Consider the following 19950-nt stretch of genomic DNA (forward strand, 5'->3'; position numbering starts at 1 on the left):
TGGAGTCTTCCATTGAATTTTGAAATTTCTGTATAAGTTTCTAACTCAGTGGGAGGTCTGTTCAACACATATTTACTGATTCTTGATCCCAGTTCTGATCTGCCAGTTCTTCCAACTCCCCAGATTTGAACCACTGCTAGGTTACCCTCTCTCACATGCCCCTGTTTGTCCCTAAGGTTGTCTGGTCACCTCTCCGCCAACATGTCTGATTCTTGTTAGCCCCCGGATGGCGCATTAATGGACTCCTAGAGCGGGCAGTGCTCCATAGGTCCAGTGTTCTGGTGGGTCTGACTGCAGCTCCAGTTGTAGACAGAAAGAATTCACACGCACTCTGGGTTTACCTTCAGAGCAAACTTCCTCTTTATTAAAAAAGCCATCAGCAACAGGGGAGTCACACATTCTGGAAGGAATGCTCTCTGATTCAGCTTTCTTTCTTCTTATACTGTTTTTAATCTGTCTTTCCCTCACTCTCTCTCCCCCACATGTGCAGTGCATTCACAGTGAGGTAAGGCTTTTACATATCGAGCTTCAGAGTCTACATGCTCTGTGTGCATTTAAGTTTGGGTACTTTGTTTTATATTAATTACAAAAATAGGTTTATTGCAAATTTGTAATTCTACAATACTACAAAGCAGAGACAATACAATGACTAACTCAAACTAAATTAGAATATTTCCAACACAGTCTATGATATATTTAACTCCTGCAGTGCTCTATAGTCCCAGGACCCCTCCATGGTACCCAAGAGCACTGAGTGACTGTTCTCCACGGGCACAGATATACCCCGGAAGGTTGTCAAACAGTCAGCCTGGGCAGAGCCCTCTGCTATCCACCTCATCTTCACCAGACCCAGGTATCAGCTTATGAGAATATCCTCCTCTCTCCTTACAGTTGAGTTCCTTGTGTGTTGCATGAGCTGTGTGCAGTTCTGCTTTTAGTTTATTATGTACACGGGTAAGCTTTCGATCTGTGGGTTTATGGGATTGTCGTTAGGCTGGTAACCAGGCATCGGTTTCCTGTAGTTCAACTTTAGGCTGCAGTTCCTGGTTTGTAAGTTTCAGCATTCTCTGTAAATCAAAATATAGAATGATATACATTGTGCTGGGGGAGGGGGTTGGGGAGAAGTTGGCAGTGTGTTGGGGAATTGCAAAGGAGATGCTAACAGTGTGTTGGTGGGGAGTGTGTTGGGAACTTATGAAGGATGTTGGCCCAAAACATTGTTTACTCCTCTCCATAGGTCCTGCCTGACCTGCTGAGTTCCTATAGCATTTTGTGTGTGTTTCCAGTGTCTCTTTTCCCCTTCCTAAACACACTGATAACTCCCTCCTCTCAACATATTGACAACTCCCCACCAATACACTGAATACAACAAACCACCACATTGACAGCATCTCCATCTCCTGTCCACAACATTGAGAACTCCGTCCTCCCAACACACTGACAGCTTCCACTATCCCTGCCCCAACACACCACCAATTTCCCTTGCCTCTGCTCAATACACCAACAAATCGCCACCCCTTCCTCCACACGTGGCCAACTTCCCATTCCCCAGCACCCTAGCAACTCCCCTTTCCCTCTCCTAAACACCTCCAACTTCTCCCTCCCCAGTACATCACGAGCTTCCCTCCGCACCACTTCCTCAACACTTTGTCACCTCCATTACCAGAATGCATTCTGTCAGCCCATTCCACTACCCCACCCCCCGACAACTACCAACCCAACCCCAAGCACCAGCTACCAGCCGTCCCTCCACCCATATCAACATTCCCCCAGCATCGGGCTCCATGCCACCTTGACTTGCGCACAGATTTCATCAAGTCCATGGTTGCTGAACACCTCTGAGCTTGTTCAGGGACAAGGGGGGATGAAGACCAAAGTGGTCACCAGCTGCTTGCTCCTGCACCAGGCCAACACAGCCCCATAGAAAGCTGTCATGGTCGGGGGTTTGTGGGAAATAGCTGCACTAAAACAAAGAAACGTTCACCCGACTGTATTTGCGATGCTTTCCAGGTGTTCTTTGGTGATTGAGTTAATTATTATTGCTGAGCAACCGCTGAATACACTACAGTTTCTGAGGCATGTTGTGTTCTTGCATTTCTAGGAGCATCTTGAACTGTAAGATTCATATACGTGCTCTCCACATTGTCTCTGCGATGCTTCACACTGGCATATACCACCGGCATTTCCTGTATGGTACAGTGAGAAATATAGTTAGTGGTGGACTGATGACAGGGGGGTGACCTCAGAAAATGGCAGAAGAGAGCATCAGTGAGAAGAATTGGAGAGTAAATAAACCAACATGAGAGTATGTAACCAGACCCTAAGAGAAAAAAAAAATCTATGTGAACGTAGAAAGTGAGCCTGGGGAAATGCCGCGGGCAACAAAGGAACACCATCTGGGCATGACCTCTTCTGGTTACTACAATTGGTGAGGAAAAGCAGGATCCTGAAGACCCATACTCAAAGATTCAGGAACAGTTCCTTCCCCTCTGTCTTCTGACTTTTGGGTTGTTCATAAACCCATGACCACTACCTTGTTACTAATACAAGATTCTGCAGGTGCTGGAAATCCAGAGCAACAAACACAGCATGCTGGAGGAAGCCAGGCGGTACTGATGGACAGGAATAAGCAGTCAGCATTACAAGCTGAGACCCTCCCTCGGAGGGTCAACTCCTAAAACTCCTCCCTCAGAGTGTCAGACATCCTGAGCCAATAGGCTGGTCCTGGACTAATTTCCACTTGGCATTATTTACTTATTATTATTTAATTATTTATGATTTTTATATTGCTATATTTCTGCACTATTCTTGGTTAGTGTGACTGTAATGAAACCCAATTTCTCTCGGGATCAATAAAGTATGTCTGTCTGTCTTCATAAGGACAGAAAAGGATGGGATTGGAAGCGAGAAGGTTAGGGGAGGGGAAGGAGTGAAGCTGGCAGGTGTTGGGTGAAGCGAGGTGAGAGGGAAGGTGTGTGTGGGAGGAGGGGGGGATGAAAGGAGAAGCCGGGAGGTGACAGATGGAAAGGTAATGGTTGAAGAAGGAGGAATCTGATAGGAGAAGAGAATGAATCATGACCTTCCAGAGAAAGGGAAGGAGGACGGACAACAGGGGGAAGTGATTGGCAGATGAGGAGGAGGGAGGGGGTAAGAAGGGAGCCAGAATGAGGAATTGAAAAAGAGAGAAGAGAATAGGGAGAAAGTACAGGAAGTTAGGTTTATACTTTTTTGACTATATTTTTCTGTAACAGAGGAATATTTTGTCTTTGCATTGCACTGCTGATGCAAAACAACAAATTTCACATCATATAAGTCCGTAATGATAAATTGAATCTGATGAAATGGAGATTTAAGATGTCTTTATGGTTAAAGATACTGTGAACATCATATTAACACAGACTATTGGCAGAAAGGAATTAAATACCATCACCAATCTTGGGGAAGTTGCACTCGGCATTTCCCTGGACCAGATGATCTGCATCCTGGGATACTAAAGGTTATGGTTGTTGAATTAACAGGGTGGCATGGTAGTGTAGTGGTTAGTATAACACTACTTCATGATATTGAATAGGATAGGACTCCAACAACCTGGGTTTGATTCCTGCCACCGTCTGTAAGGAGTTTGTAAGGTGTTCCAGTTCCCTCCCATTTTCAAAATACATGTGGGTTGGGATTAGTGAGTTGTGGGCATGTCACGTCAGTACTGGAAACATGGTGACTCTTTTGGGCTGCCACCAGCACATCCTTGAACTGTGTTGGTTGTTGATGCAAACAACTCGATTCACTACGTTTTGAGGTACATATGATAAATAAAGCAATCTTTTATAAAGATCTTTTATCTTTACATGGAGAGAGAAATGATCGATAGGTAGGAAGTGAATAGGGACAACGGGTTCATTTTCAAATTACCGGAGAATGATCAGTGCAGTGCCACAGGGGTCAGGGTTGGATCACTGCTGTTTGCAATATCTAGCAAAAACCTTGCAGGAAGGAAAGAAAGGCATGATGGCCACACTTGCAGACAATGTTTTGGTCACCTACCTACAGGAAAGAGGTAAGTAATGTTGAAAGAGTACAGAGAAAATTTACGTGGATGTTGCTGGTACTGGAGGGCCAGTATTATCAGGAAATATTGAATAGGTTAGTGCTTTATTCCTTGGAACATAGAAGATTGAAGAGCGATTTGACAGAGGTATATAAAATTATAGGGTTAATGCAAGCAGGCCTTTTCCGCTGAGGTTGGGTGGGACTACAACTAATCATGTGTTTAGGGTGAAAGGTGAGATGTTTAAGGAGAACATGAAGGGAAACTTCTTCACTTAGCGGGTCATGAGAGTGTGGAATGAGCTGCCAGTGCAACTGATGCATGCAAGCTTGATTTCAACGTTTAAGAGGAATTTGGATAGCGACATGGATGGGAGGGGTATGGAGGGCTATGATCTGGTTGCAAGGCCAATGGGAATAATCAGTATAAATGGTTTGGCATGGACTGGATGTGCTGAAGGTCCTGTTTCTGTGCTGTACTTTTCTAATACTCAATGTCTCATTGCAAAGGTAGGTAGGAAAGCAAGTTGTGAAGTGGGTAATACTTCATGGAGGTTCTGAAAGATTAAACGAGTGGACAAAAATGTGCAGCTGTTTACTTTTGGAAGGTTGGGCGAAAGAACATTAAAATTATTTGAATAGGGAGGAAAATGCAGTAGGTTGCAGTGTGAAGTGGTCTGGGTGTCTTTGTGCACAGAAGGCCAGCACATAGTGCTCCAGGTAGGGAAGGCAAATGGACTGTTGGCCCTCACTTCACGGGGGCTGGACTGTTATGGTAGGGGCATCTTCTCGTCACTAGTGAGTCCTTACTTAGAGCACTGTAAATAACTTTGGTCTTCCTATTTAAGAAAAGATTTCATTAAGGCAGTTCGAAGAAGGGTCACTAGGATGATCCAAGGCCTAGAGGGATTGTCCTACAAAATAAAAGGTTAAACACTTTGCAGTGCCAGTCTTTGATGCACATTCTGAGAAAAGTGCAAGGTGATCTTTTGAAACATGTAAGATTCTTTGGGGAGTGGCCAGCATAAATGCTGAGAGGGAAGCATAAAAGTCTGTAGATGCTGGAATCTGAAAGGGAAAGGAGACCAAACTGCTTGAGGGACTCAACAAGCAATCAAAACTCTGCATCTGGGTGAGAGCACAAAGAGAAGACCATCAGTATAAAGAGGTGAGAGGGAGTGTAGAGGCAGGAGATGGTAGGTAATAGATGGAACCAGATGATGGGGGGTTAATGGGCAGGTAGGGGTAGAGGAGAGGGGAATTTAGAGACGAGATCTGTGGGTGATCGGGAAGAACAGATAAGACAAGTGAAGAGTTAGATAGGGTCGAGGGGAGGGGAAAGGTGAAGTCAGATGCTGGAATTTAGTAAGGAAAGGATGATGGGTAGATGGAACCAGATGGGGAAAAGGATAAGAAGGGTAAGGCCAAGGGAGAAGAAACCCAGGTGGATAAATATGTGAATGTATGATGGGCAGAGGGAAAAGGAAAAAGTGAACAAAGGGAGAGGGGAGGTGGATTGGTAGGAGTGGGAAGGGGACATGAAGTGTGAGTAAGCTGAAACTGACAAACTCAGTGTTCATACCATTGGGTTTTCGTCTCCCCAGAGACTACGCAATATTCTTTTTTGAGTTTGGCAGTGGAGAAGGTTGAGAATGGACAACTAATGACTAATGTACTATGTTACAGTCTTGTCATGTGATCTATGTGTCACGTGACTCTCTTGGAATATCTTCAAGCAGAATTGGCTACCCCCCCCCCCCCCCCCGAGGCCTTAACCTGTTCTTTACATGAAGTGGCATCAACTTACTGTGACGTTTCCAGCTAGATTTTCTGCACCGTTAATCCTCTGTCCGTGTGTACCTGGAAAATGTAATAATAACTTCACTGAGTTCTGATTTGCGATGGTTACTGTTAGGTTTATTCACTGAGGTCATATTTGCTGCTCTGCCCTTGACCACAGGAACTGCAGGGAGTTGTAGACACAGCTTAGCAAATCACGGCAACTAGCCTCCCCTCCATGGTCTTTGTCTATACCTCAATAGTTTAAGGGTTCAGAGGTTAATTTACTATCAAAGTATGCATGCAATATATTTGTCTTCTTCAGATAGCCATGAAACAAAGAAAGCCATGGAAGTTGTTCAAAGAGAAACATCAACCCCCCCCCCACACGAAAAACACATCATGAATACAGCAAGAACATCAAACCCCAATTCTCCCCTCGCACAAAAATCTAACAAATCGTGCCAAACAGCAACAAGAAAGAAAGGCAACACAATTATCAAACCCACCCCACGTGAAAAAATCACGCCAACAGCAATAAGAACATTAACCCTCAAACCCCGCTGCACAAAGAAATTGTGTCAAACAGCAACAAGAACGAACAAATGAAAACACAGAACATTAACGCCATAAAACTGAAAGCGCCACAGTCCACAGAGCAATCCATAAATCACAGAACGTTGGTAACATCCTTTGAGAGCATTGAAGGCGAGAGACCACTCGAATGCAGAGGCGTAAAGCAGCCAAAAAGACCCCACCCACCCCAGCCATTCCCTCTTCTCCTTTCTTCCTTTGGCCAGATGGTAAAAGAATTCAAAAGCGCGAGCCACCATGCTCGAGGGCAGCTTCTATCCTGCTGTTGTGAAACTTTTGAATGGTTCCTGAGTGTGATAAGATAGATTGCTGGCCTTACAATCTACCTCGTTATGATCTTGCACCTTATAGTCTAACTGCACTGCACTTTCTCTGTAGCTGTTACACTTTATTCTGCATTCTGTTATTGTTTTACCTTGTACTGCCTTAATTCACTGTGTAATGAATTCATTTGGATGAACAGCATGCAAGACAAGCTTTTCACAGTACCTTAATACATGTGATGATAGTAAGACAATTTTAATTCCAATTCAATGAAATATTTAAAAATTCAAGGGATTGTAAGATCTGAAAAGTGTACTTACACAGCACTTCAATACACCTTCAGGAAACTGCAATGGATTATAGGGACCCCCCCCCCCCCCCACTCACAAGGAACTTATGTTCTAGGAAAATGGGCTATCATGATGTCTCTGAAAAGTGAAGCCACATCATCTGAACATACATCAAGATTATCTAATCTAAAAAATGCAGATTTATTTATTTTGTTCACACAAATTTGTGAAAATGTGTTTTAATCTGCATCTGAAAGTTGTCTGTGAATTCTGTAACCTGAATAGTGGTAATACTAGGGTGTTCTGTTCAAAATACTAAATTAACCTACCACAGTACAACGTTAAATCCATGCCAACCAACTGAGATATCCATCTGAACTAGTCCCATTGGTCTGCATTTGCTCCATATCCCTCTTGGCCATCCCTATTTTTGTACCTGTCCAAATATCTTTTAAATGAAAGCATATCTACCTCTACAGCTTCCTCTAGCAGCTCTTTCCATATGCCTCCCACCCTCTGTGTGAAAAAATTTGTCTCTCAGGTGCCTTTTAAGTTTTCCCTCCTCTAACATTAAATCCATTCTTTTAACTTCTACTTCAGGCAGATGGGGCTCATCAGCCGTGGTTGGCAGCTCATCTAGGAGAAGGTAAACTCTGATCTCATACTTCTGCTGCCTTGTTGCTACATCTACTCATGGGGAAGGCTTTGGGTGTAAACCCTAAGAGAAAAATCCAGATCTGGAGTCCCTAAGGCAGTCATATGTGGAGTTCAATGCTGACTAGCAATTCTTGCGATGCTGTACGTGGGAAACTATCGGTCTCTGCCATTCCTTTGGGCTCGTCAGTTGTGTGGCGAGGAGAAGCTTGCTACAAAGGCAACAGCTTGCTCTCCATATCATGCTGCCCATGCTTGCATATCAAGACAGCTAGGACACAACATCCATTGCCGACCCTGATGAATGGAGGCCTCAGAACTGTCCTACCATGGGGAGAAAATGTAGCTATTCAATTTATCTACAGCCTTCATGATTTTATGTCACCCTTCAAACTCCTAGGCTTCAGGAAAAAATGTCCCAACATTACCACCTTCTCCTTATAACTCAAGCCCTCTAATCTTAGTCAAGTCCTCATGAGTATTTTCTGCTTATTGACACTCAGCTTATTAACCTCCTTCTGGTAACTGAATAACTTCTTGACCAGAACAGCTTGACACCAGGCTTTACAACTCCGAATAATTTCCACTAATGGAGTATCAATAGCTCAAAGGAGAAATATTTGTACCTCAAGGTACTTGTTCATATGACATTAAACTGCACTTGGAGTTACAAAATGAAATAACATTGTGTAAATGTCTGAATCTATTGAGAAGCAGGATGTCTTTGTCTGCTTTTGAATTACCTCACTTAACTCCTGGTTTGCTGTTTTCATTACTTCCTTTGTACCACTTTCAAAGAAAAACATTCTTGTTCATTCAAGGTATAACCAAAATACTTCCATCATCGTATTAGAGCTTTCAACCATCCGACACAGGTATTGTTTTTGTAGAGACACGCAGCATAAAACAGGCTATTGAAATCTCAACACATTCCCATTTGGATATGACCATACACGGCCTCCTCTACTGCCATGATGAGGCCAAACTCCGGTTGGAGGAGCAACACCTCATATACCGTCTGGGTAGTCTCCAGCCCCTTGGTATCAACATCGAATTCTCCAACTTCTAGTAATTCCCTCCCTCTCCCTTCCCCCATCCCTCTTTCACTCAGCCTCCTCTTCCAGCTGTTTTTCACCTCTCTCATGATTCTGCCTTCTTCTACTACCCACAGTGCTTTCCCCTTAGATTCCTTCTTCACCTTTCCTGTCTATCCCCTCCCTGCTTCCCCTCCCCCCACCCCTTGATATTTCCTCTGATTGGTTTTTCACCTGGCAGCTTCCACCCTCCCCCCACCTTCTTTATAGGGCCCCTGCCCCCTTCTTCTTTCGTCCTGATGAAGGGTCTTGGCCCGAAATGTTGACTGCTCCTTTCAATGGATGCTGCCCGACCTGCTCAGTTCATCCAGCTTATTTGTACGTGTTATTGAAATCTCAAAGTTGTGCCGACATTTTAACCTCCTCCAAGACCATTCTAACCCTTCCCTTTTCCCCTTGCACATAGGCCTCCATTTTTCTTTCATCCACGTGCCTATCTAAGAGTCTCTTAAATGGCCCAAGTGTATTCGTCTCTACCACCATCGCCGGGAGTGCTTTCCACTCTTTGTATATAAAAAAAAACCCTGAATTGCCCCCCCACACTTTCCTCCAATCACCTTAAATATATGCCTTGTCACATTAGTCATTGTCATCCTGGGTAATAGGCTCTGGATGTCCACTCTGGCAATGCCTCATCATCTTACACACCTCTATCAAGGTGCTGTCTAACCAGTGCTTTGCAGATGTATAAACTGGTTGCTTTTGTAGACTAGGTGAGTGGTCTGAATCTGTGAAAGGCACCTCCGAGAGGAGAGCAATTTTTAAACCATCATTTGAACATCATCTTGATACTTAACTAAACTTACCAGTCTTCATCTTCTGCCTGAGTTTTGCACAAACAATGACAGCAGCAATGAACAGCAGGAAGAGAACTGACAAGGCAACTGTCAGTATAAGGTGACTTTGGGATAAAGCTTTCGGCCTGCAAAATTCAACAAAGACATTTAACAGACCTCGACTATTGGGCACACTGAAACGTCCTGCTTCTCCTGTATTACACTATGTTTTTGATCTGCTAAGAACCAATATGATGTACATTTGAACACAGTTAAATTCTAGAATTTTACTACTTATCCTAAACACGCGAGCCTCTCACTCAATGTCAGCAAGACCAAGGAGATGATTATTGACTTCAGTAGAATGAAGCTAGTGGCCCATGAGACAGCCTTCATCAGGGGTGGAGAGGGTCAGCAGCTTTAAATTTCTTGGTTACAATTTCAGAGAACCTGTCCTGGAACCATCACATAAGTGCCATTATAAAGAAAGCATGGAAGCGCCTCTATTTTCTTCGACGTCTGCGGAGATTCGACATGTCATCTAAAACTCTGACCAACTTATATGGATGTGTGGTGGAGAGTATACTGACTGGCTACATCACAGCCTGGTATGGAAACACCAATGCCCTTGAATGGAAAAGCCTATAAAAAGTAGTGGATACGGCTCAATCCATCATGGGTAAAGCCCGCCCCACCTGTGACTACATCTACATGGATCACTGGTACAGGAAAACAGCATCCAGCATCAAGGACCCCCACTATTCAGGCCATGCTCTCTTCTCACTGCTGCCGTCAAGAAGAAGGCAGAGGATTCTCAAGACCCACAACACAAGGTTCAGGAACAGTTATTACCCCTCAACCATCAGAGGGGATAACTTCACTCGTCCCATCACTGAACAGTTTCCACACCTATGGACTCACTTTCTTCATCTCATGATCTCGATATTTATTGTTTATTTATTTATAATGATAATTGTTGTTTTTCTTTCTTTGTGTATGTGTACAGGTTGTTGTCCTTTACACATTGATTGTTTCTCCATCCTGTCGGGAATGGTCTTTCATTAATTCTGTTGTGTTTCTGGTATGTACGGTGATTGCCGGTAAGAAAATTAAACTCAGGGTGTTACATGGTGACAAATATGTACGTTGAAGCTGTGAACTTTGAGATTCTAGAAATCCAAAGCAACACACACAAACTGCTGGAGGAGCTCAGCAGATCAATCAGCATCTATGGAGAGGAATAGACTGTTGATGTTTTGGTGGGATTGGAAAGGAAGGGGGAAGAAGCCAGAATAAGAAGGTGGGGGGAAGAAGGCGAAGGAGAACAAGATTGCAAGTGACAGGTGAGAGCCGGTGATGGGGTAGGTTGGTCACCTTTTACCTCTTCCACCTGTCGTCTCCCAAATTTTTTACTTCATCCCCCTCTCCCTACCCACAGCTGATCTTACATATCACATTTTTTCCATATCATTCCCCCCAACTTTTTAATCTTGCTTCTTTTCCCTTCCTTTCCAATTCTGATGATGGTTCTTCATCCATAAAGGCAACTATATATCCCCCATCCCCCATGAAACACAGAGGAATTGTACAATCCAACTCCAAATTTGTTGCTGCTACAATTCCTTGTCAATTACATAATTCTACCAATGCCGGCTGGTGGCGTACTGGTATCAGCGCAGGACTTCAGGGTGAGAGGTCCTGAGTTCGAATCTGGCCGACGCTCTCCACCCGTGCTGGGTTGAGCGTTGAGCTAGCAACTCGACCTTGTAAAAAAAAACCAGGAGAGGGATGGGCTCCACCAGGCGTCAGATGCCCAAGACATGCCGTACGATGACCAATCAAAAGATCAGTGCAAAAAGCTTGTCACCCCGACAACTGCACCAGGAGCTAAGGGTGCGCGTTAGACCTCAGAAAATGCTCATCACGGATCAATAGTTTATCACTATCTAGCAATGAAATCACTGTATTACCAAGTCTAGGAACCCTCCAACCTGATGGCATGAACATTGATTTCTCCAACTTCATGAAATTTGTTGCTTTGTGGCAGTGGTGTAGGGAAAAGACATTAAATTACTTTAAATTACAAAGATTAATGAATAGCAAAATAAAAAGGAATAACATGACAGCAATGAACCTAAATTCTGGTAATGCCTGCCCCTCCCTCTCACCTCTTCTTCATTTTCCCAATTTGGCTTCTTACCACTTCTCCCCACCTGCCTATCACCTCGCACTGGGTGCCCTTCTTCATCCCTTTCTCCCATGATTCTTTCTCCTCTCCTATAAAATCCCTTCTTCTCCAGCTGTTTCTACTTATCACCTCCTAGCTTCTTACTTCACCCTACCCCCATCCCACTCACCTGGTTCTACCTATCATGTTCTAGCTTGTCCTCCTTCCTCCCCCCCCCCACCTTCTTATTCTGAAATCTTCCCCCCTTCTTTTCCACTCCTGATGAAGAGTCTTGGCCCAAAATATCTATTAGAAACAAAGAAAACCTACAGCACAATACTGGCCCTTTGGCCTACAATGCTGCACCAAACATGTACTTACTACAGAAACTACCTAGGGTTACCCATAGCCCTCTATTTTTCTAAGCTCCATGTACCTATCAAAGAGTCTCTTTAAAGACCCTATCGTATCCGCTTCCACCACCATTGCCGGCAGCCCATTCCACACACTCACCACTCTCTGTGTAAAAAAACTTACCCTGACATCTCCTCTGTACCTCCCTCCAAGCACCTAAAAACTGTGCTCTCTCATGCTTGCCATTTCTGCCCTGGGAAAAAGCCTCTGACGATCCACTCAATCAATGCCTCTCATCATCTTATACACCTCTATTAAATCACCTCTCATCCTCTGCTGCTCCAAGGAGAAAAGGCCGAGTTCACTCAACCTATTTTCGTAAGGCATGCTCCCCAATCCCAGCAACATCCTTGTAAATCTCCTCTGCACCCTTTCTATTTTCCACATCCTTTCTGTAGTGAGGTAACCAGAAATGAGCACAGTACTCCAAGTGGGGTCTGACCAGGGTCCTATATAGCTGTAACATTACCTCTCAGCTCTTAAACTCAATCCCACAATTGATGAAGGCCAATGCACCATATGCCTTCTTAACCACAGAGTCAACCTATGCATCAGTTTTGAATGTCCTATGGACTTGAACCCCAAGAACCATCTGATCCTCCACACTGCCAAGAGTCTTACCACTAATACTATATTCTGCCATCATATTTGATCTACCAAAATGAACCACCTCATGTTTATCTGGGTTGAACACCATCTGCCAGTTCTCAGCCCAGTTTTGCATCCTATCGCTGTCCCATTGTAACCTCTGACAGCCCTCCACACTATCCACAACACCCCCAACTTTGTGTCATAAGCAAATTTACTAACCCATCCCTCCACTTCCTCATCCAGGTCATTTATAAAAATCACGAAGAGAAGGGGTTCCAGAACAGATCCCTGAGGCACACCACTGGTCACAGATCTCCATGCATGATATGACCCATCTACAACCATTCTTCACTGTCTATGAGCAAGCCAATTCTGGATCCACAAAACAAGGTCCCCTTGGATCCCATGCTTTCTTACTTTCTCAATAAGCCTTGCTTGTGGTACCCTTATCAAATGCCTTGCTGAAATCCATATACACGACATCTACTGCTCTACCTTCATCAATATGCTTATTCACATTTTCAAAAAGTTCAATCAGGCTCGTAAGACACAAACTGCCTTTGACAAAGCCATGCTGGCTATTCCTAATCATAGTATGCCTCTCCAAATGTTCATAAATGTTGCCTCTCAAGATCTTTTCCATCAATTTACCACCTCACTCTATTCCTATTCTCACTGTCACGTGACACAGGCAGTAATCCTGAGATTACCAATTTGAGGTCCTGCTTCTCAACTTCCTTCCTAACTCCCTGTAGACTGTTTTCAGGACCTCCTCCCTTTTTCTACCTATGTAGTTGGTACCAATATGTACCACGACCTCTGGCTGTTCACCTTCCCACCAGGATATTGTGGATGTGATCAGAAGCATCCCAGACCCTGGCTCCGGAGGCAAACTACCATCCGTGCTTCTTTCCTGCATCCACAGCATCACCTGTCTGACCATCTAACTATAGAGTCACCTATTACTGCTGCCTTCTTTCCTTTCTCTACCCTTCTGAGCCACAGGACCAGACTCTGTGCCAGATGTGCGGTCACTGTTGCTTCTCCCACGTAGGCCGTCCCCCCAGCAGTACTCAAACAGGAATATTCATTGTTAAGGGGGACAGGCACAGGGGTACTCTCTAGTATCTGACTCTTGCCCTTCCCTCTCCTGACTGTTACCCACTTACATGTCTACTAAGTCTCTGTGGGTTCTTTATTCATTTCCATAGATTCTTGTGATATCTTCTCCATTCTTTTCTTGTCCTGATGAAAGGTCTTGGCCCAAGATGTTGACTGTTAATTCATTTCTATAGATGCTGCCTGACCTGCTGATTTTCTCCAGCATTTCATGTGAGTTTCACTGTATGACTGGTAAAGTTGCATTTTCCTCTGACATTTACTGTGAGTTGTTCTCAGAATACTGTAATGCTGAGGTAAAGCTGAATTGTCCCATGAAATGACTAACCTGATCGGATGTGAGGAAACTGAAGTCTCAGTGGATTCTGCTTTCTTGGTGGACATCCAGTTCCGAGGTGAAGTAGTCCACATGATTTCAGTGGAAATTTCCAAGGTGGTTGCCTCCTTTTCTGGAGCTAAAGTGGATCAAATATCTGATCATTGAATGTCTCAAAGCAATTTCCAGCTCATGATGTGTCTGCAGTGCCCCAGCTAGGAGGTCTCCTGCAATGTGCAGGAAGGTTCTTGGTTCAAATCTGACACTGGCGGTTTGAGAAAGAATCTCCAGTCTGGAGATCCACTGAAGTCCCCTCCTGCTGAAGTCATCTTCAGATGGCCAAGCACCATTAGCGGGGCATTAAGGATCAAGGATAAATCTTATTTGCTATTTACACTTGCATGTATTTGGAATTTACTGTGGCGTTTGTTGATGCAACATGCAACAAAAAACAATTAGAAGCAATAAAGAATGATCTGTTTCTTTATTCTTTCAAGGATAGAGGTTAGAGGTAGGAGGAAATCTTGCCTGATAAATCTATTGGAATTCTTTGAGGAAATAACAAACAAGATACACAAAGGAGGGCCACTAGATGGTTTTTACTTGGATTTTCAGAAGACCTTTGACAAGGTGGCACATATGAAGCTGCTTATCAAGATAAGTGCCTATGGAATTACAGGAAAGATACTAGCATGAATAGAATATTGGCTGACGGGCAGAAGGCAAAGAATGGGAATAAAGGGGACTTTTCTGGTTAGCTGCCGGTGACTAGTGATGTTCCACAGGGTCTGGTGTTAGAGCTACTTTCCATGTTAAGTCATTGATTTAGATAGTGGAATTGATTGCATTGGGGCCAAGATTACAGATGATATAAAGATAGTTGCAAAGACAGGTAGTGCTGAGGTAGCAGGGAGTCTGCAGAAGGTCTTAGACAGATAAAAGGATAGACTATTTTCTATACGGGGAGAAAATTCAAAATTCAGAGGTAAAAGGAGTCTTTTTGTAGGATTCCTTAAAGGTTAACTTGCAGGTTGGGTCCCTTCAGTTATGACTCTTCTCAACATTTGAAAACAATCTTCTTGCTCATGAGATAACTTTGATGCTCAAGGAGTGACATAAGTGGTTTGACACAGCTGACAGTCAAGGGTGAATGTAGCCAGATAAATCACCACCCCCAAGAAATGTCTGATCTCTTCTCTGTTTATGGGCCTCTCCATGGTTTCAGTGTCTGACATCTTTCTTGGGTCAGCCATCACACCCTCTTCAGATATGACACTCTGGTGAACTCCTTGCATTGCCTACTGGAAACAGAAGTTTTTTATTATCTAACTTAATGATAAACAGATTACCTAATAAAGTGGCCACTGAGTGTATTCCCTGGCAAAAGCCTGCTCACATGAGCTAGTTCCTGGGTAGGCTCCATAACATGTTGCTCGAAAATTAGTTCCTAATGTACTCTACAATGCTTTTCTCTTTGATACCCTTGCCGGTTTAGGGCTTTCAATCAATATGAAGGAGCTGGTCATGGACATTAAAAAGTAGGTTGCAGTATGTGCTTGTGTACGTATCATTAATGCAGAGTTGGTGATGGGTGAGAACTTCAGTCACAGCTGTAGATATCACCAAGAATTTGTCCTGGCCCAGCCATGTAGATGCTACAACTGAGAAAGCACACTGACCCTCTGCTTCGTCAGAGGCTTAAAGGAATTTGGCATCTCTAATGACCCTCACCAATTTTTGTAGATGCACCACAGAAAGCATCCTATCTGGATGATTCACTATTTTTATAGCAGCTGCTCTTCCAAAGACCACAAGAGCTGTGAACATAACTCAATCCATCAGCTAAACCAGTCTCCCTTCTTTAGTCTATTTCTGTACTTCTGTCTCTAGTCTACAGCTCAGGAAAGCGTCCATCAAAAATCAGTCTTTGCCACCTCTTCTCATCACCTGCCTATCTCAGCACCCCTGGATCTCCTCCTCCTTCCATTTTTTCCATGATCCTCATGATGCACTCTCCTATCCTGAGAGACTCCATGTTCTCCAGCCCATTCTCATTTCTACTTATCACTGCAAGCTTCCTGCTTCACCCCACCTGCCTCCCCCCAACAACTCAACTGGCTTCAGCTATCATGTTCTAGCTTCCCCTCCTTCCATACACTCCACCCCCACCTTCTTTTCTGGTAACTTCTCCATTCCTCTCTAGTCCTTTTGAAAGATCTTGGCCCAAGATGTCGACTGTTTATTCATTTGCATAGATGCTGCTTGACCTGCTGAGTTCCTCCAACATTTTTTGTGAGTTTCACTGTATGACTGGTAAAGTTGCACTTTCCTCTGACATTTACTGTGAGTTGTTCTCTGAATCCTGTAATGCTGAGGTAAAGCTGAATTGTCCCATGAAATGACTAACCTGATCGGATGTGAGGAAGCTGATGTCTCAGTGGATTCTACTAACCTGGTGTACATCCGATTCTGAGTCGAAGTGGTCCACGTGGTCCATGTGCTTATAGTGGAAATTTCCTTTTCTGGAGCTAAAGTAGATCAAATAGCTGAGCATTGAATGTCTCAAAGCAATTTCTATTTCCTTTATGTATCTGCAGTGCCCCAGTGGGAAGTCCCTGGCAACGTGCGGGGAGATTCTTGGTTCAAGAACCACACCAGGGTTTTGAGTAATACTCTTTAGGCTGGTGAACCTGCTGAAGCCATCTTCAAATGGCTAAACCCCATGAGTTGGGCATCAAGGAGAAAGGGTAAATTTTATTTGCTATTTACATTTGGACGTATTTGGAATTTACTGTGGTGTTTGTTGATGCAACATGCAACAAAGAAAGAACACTTAACAATTAGAATAAATAAAGAATTTTATATTTCTTTGTACTTTTGAGGATAAAGGTTGGAGATAAGGGGAAATCTGGCCTGAAATATCTGTACAGTTCTTTGAGGAAATAAGAACAGGATACACAAAGGAGAGTCAGTGGATGTTGTTTGCTTGGATTTTCAGAAGGCCTTTGACAAGGAACCACACATGAGGTTGATAAAAAGTTAAATGCCTATGGTATTAGAGGAAAGATACTAGAATAAATAGAATATTGGCTGACAGGCAGAGGCCAAGAGTGGGAATAAAGGGGGACTTTTCTGGTAAGCTGCTGGTGACTAGTGGTGTTCCACAGGGTTTGGTTTTGGGTCCACTTCTTTTCACATTGTATGCCAATGATTTGGATGATGGAATTGATCACTTTGTGGCCAGATTTACAGACAATTTAAAGATAGGTGAAAAGACAGGTAATTTTAAGGAGGTGGGGAGCCTGCTCAAGGTTTTAGACAGAGAAAGGCATAGACTATTTTCTAAATGAGGTGAAAATTTGAAAATGAGAGGTACAATGTGACTTGGGATTCTTTTATCAGAATTCCTTTAAGGTTAACTTATAGTTTGAGTAAATGGTATAGAAGATAAATGTTATGTTAGTATTCATATTGAGAGGACAAGAATATAAAAGCAACGATGTACAGACCATAAATCATTGGTCTCCTTTCTGTCCAAACCACTGAGCGACTGTCCCATGAGGATACAGCACGTGTTGAGAAGGCTGCAGAAATATGATGTGAAGATGATCTACACTGTGGGAAAATCAAGTTTGCTGCTGATGCGCTGTCTTGTGCAATTTATGAGAAAGAGCAGATTGGTGAAGAGGTTAATGCAGATATACAGGTCTTTGTTGACATGATTGTCACCTCCCTTCCAATATCTCTGAAAAGAACAGAGCAGATTAGGAAAGCAGCAGTGTCAGATGAAACAATGAGAGAACTCAAAGATACGATATGAAAAGCATTGACAGCAGCTAAGAATGACTGTCCAATGGGTATTCAGGATTCACGGGCATCCAGAGCTGAACTGTTAGTAGTGAAAGGTATGATCTTCAAATAGAGCAATTTTGCTTCTTCAAAGGGAATTCTCCAAAAGATGCACAACAGGCATTTGGTGAGGGAATTTGTAAACGTAGAGGTTGTGTCGTGATATACTGGTCAAGAAAGAACTGAGACATCAACCAGACCAATGCTTCATGTGAACTAGGCCTTATCTACAGATAAGAAATTAGCAAGCAGAACTGCTTCCACCAACACCCCGACCCAGATAGCTAGTACTTCAATGTTGGAGTGGATTTGTTTGATTGTAATGGGAAGAATCACATTGTTGTAACAAACTAATTTTCCAATTACCCAGATATCGCAACACTGCAATCAACATCCAGCAAAGCAGTCATCACCTTCCTGAAAGCAGTGTTTGCAAGGCAGGGAGTTCCACGTGATGTAGTATCAGACAGGGGACCACAATTGGAGCTGTGAATTTCAGTTCTTTGCCAATGAATGAGGGTTTTGACATATAACATCAGTTAAAATCTAGCAGAGAGTTTAGTCAAGGTAGTGAAGGGCCTCATGAGGAAAGTGCAAGATGGATGAGAGGATTTCCACAAAAGTCCAGTGATTTACAGTGTGCCACTGCAGAATGGCCTTTCAGCAGCCCGAGTGCTGATGGGTTGATGCACATGCATAACCTTCCAGTGCATGAAGTCCTGTTGACATCTAAATGAGCACACAAGGTCACACTGGCTAAAGCAAAAAGGATAGAAAAACAGAAAGAGTATCATGACAAGATTGCGAAAAGACTACCAGTCCCAAAGCCTGGAGGTCATGTGAATTCGAGATCACGATTTTGTCACATAGTCCATGCAAAGAGGATGTAGATCCACATTCCTATCACATCCAGATGGAGCAAAACATCCCTGATGAGGAATCATGATTATGTATGGCCACAAGTTTAAACCCATAGCTGTCTCCTGTCAGTACACCAAAGCGGTCAGCATATGTAAAAAATGAACTTGTTGAGCAGAGTTCTCAGAAAGACACAAGTATTAACATAACAAATACAAGCCATACTCCTGTGGAAGTGAATAGCAGACCAAAAAGGACCATTAAACAATCTCAAGAGACTGAATGTAAGTTGAGGAATAGATAAGGGATTGTAGCTGCTCATTATAATTGAAGTTGAAATGTTCAACAGTTGAGAATTTGAATAAAAAAGGGAAAAGTGACTGGCTACAGAATGTAGATATCTTTGTTGAAATGAATCATTCTTCCTTGCAGGTTTACGAGAACGTAGAATTGTATTTGTTTTTCTTTCAAGAAGGACGATGTGTTATGATGTGTGCATATTAAATAACTTCAGTTCCCAGTGGGCAATGTGAGGGTTCACCCGGTACCAGAAGCTACGATGGTGACCTGGTTGCACAGGTCAAGGGTTAAGCAGCAGTTCAGTAATAAAATGTTCTCACATTTTATTGATCATGAACATACCTCAGTAGCCTCTTTATTAGGTAAAGGCAATACGTAATAAAATTGGCACCGAGTGTAATTTCTGGAATCTTTCTAAATAGTGATCTGACAAAGTTCCTTTTATTTTGGGGAATTTATTTCTGGTGAAAGTCCATGATCAACCTTTCTGTTATCATCAGTTATGAGGAAAGTAGTGATTTCTCTGGCGCTCTCCAGATGAGCTTTTGTGTGCCTGGTCAAAGAATGTTCCTGTGAGTGTCCCAGTTACCTGAAAATCCCCTCAGCAGCTGAGGCTACATTTCCCCCCTCCATCCCCTACTGGGACATCTCCCACACCGAAGCTGGGCTCTTGCTGTTGGTCACACTGGGTCAGCATTTCAGTGTTGAACCAAGGGGATGGAATGAAAGCAGAAGGATCCTGAGCCTAATCTGTCCACTTCTGGGACTACAGGGAAAAGGCAAGGCCTCCAACTCCCACTGCTGGGAAACTGGAGCATCAGAGATGGGAGAGTGGGAATAG

At 43.4% G+C, this 19950-nt stretch overlaps 1 protein-coding gene across 1 annotated transcript in view; it reads right to left on the reverse strand.

The window, feature by feature from the left end:
• Nucleotides 1-342: 342 nt before the first annotated feature.
• The window catches only part of LOC132380883 (polymeric immunoglobulin receptor-like), a 75561-nt gene continuing 55953 nt past the window's right edge, over nucleotides 343-19950 (reverse strand). The window contains exons 10-13 of the mRNA XM_059949801.1: nucleotides 14115-14241; nucleotides 9526-9641; nucleotides 5852-5904; nucleotides 343-2186 (exon numbers count right to left, since the gene is read on the reverse strand). Of these exons, the coding sequence (XP_059805784.1) occupies nucleotides 2037-2186; nucleotides 5852-5904; nucleotides 9526-9641; nucleotides 14115-14241 (446 nt within the window). The 3' untranslated portion in view covers nucleotides 343-2036. The remainder of the gene's footprint in view (nucleotides 2187-5851; nucleotides 5905-9525; nucleotides 9642-14114; nucleotides 14242-19950) is intronic.

This window comes from Hypanus sabinus, chromosome 25, assembly GCF_030144855.1.
Source record: "Hypanus sabinus isolate sHypSab1 chromosome 25, sHypSab1.hap1, whole genome shotgun sequence".
NCBI classification, from domain to species: Eukaryota; Metazoa; Chordata; class Chondrichthyes; order Myliobatiformes; family Dasyatidae; genus Hypanus; species Hypanus sabinus.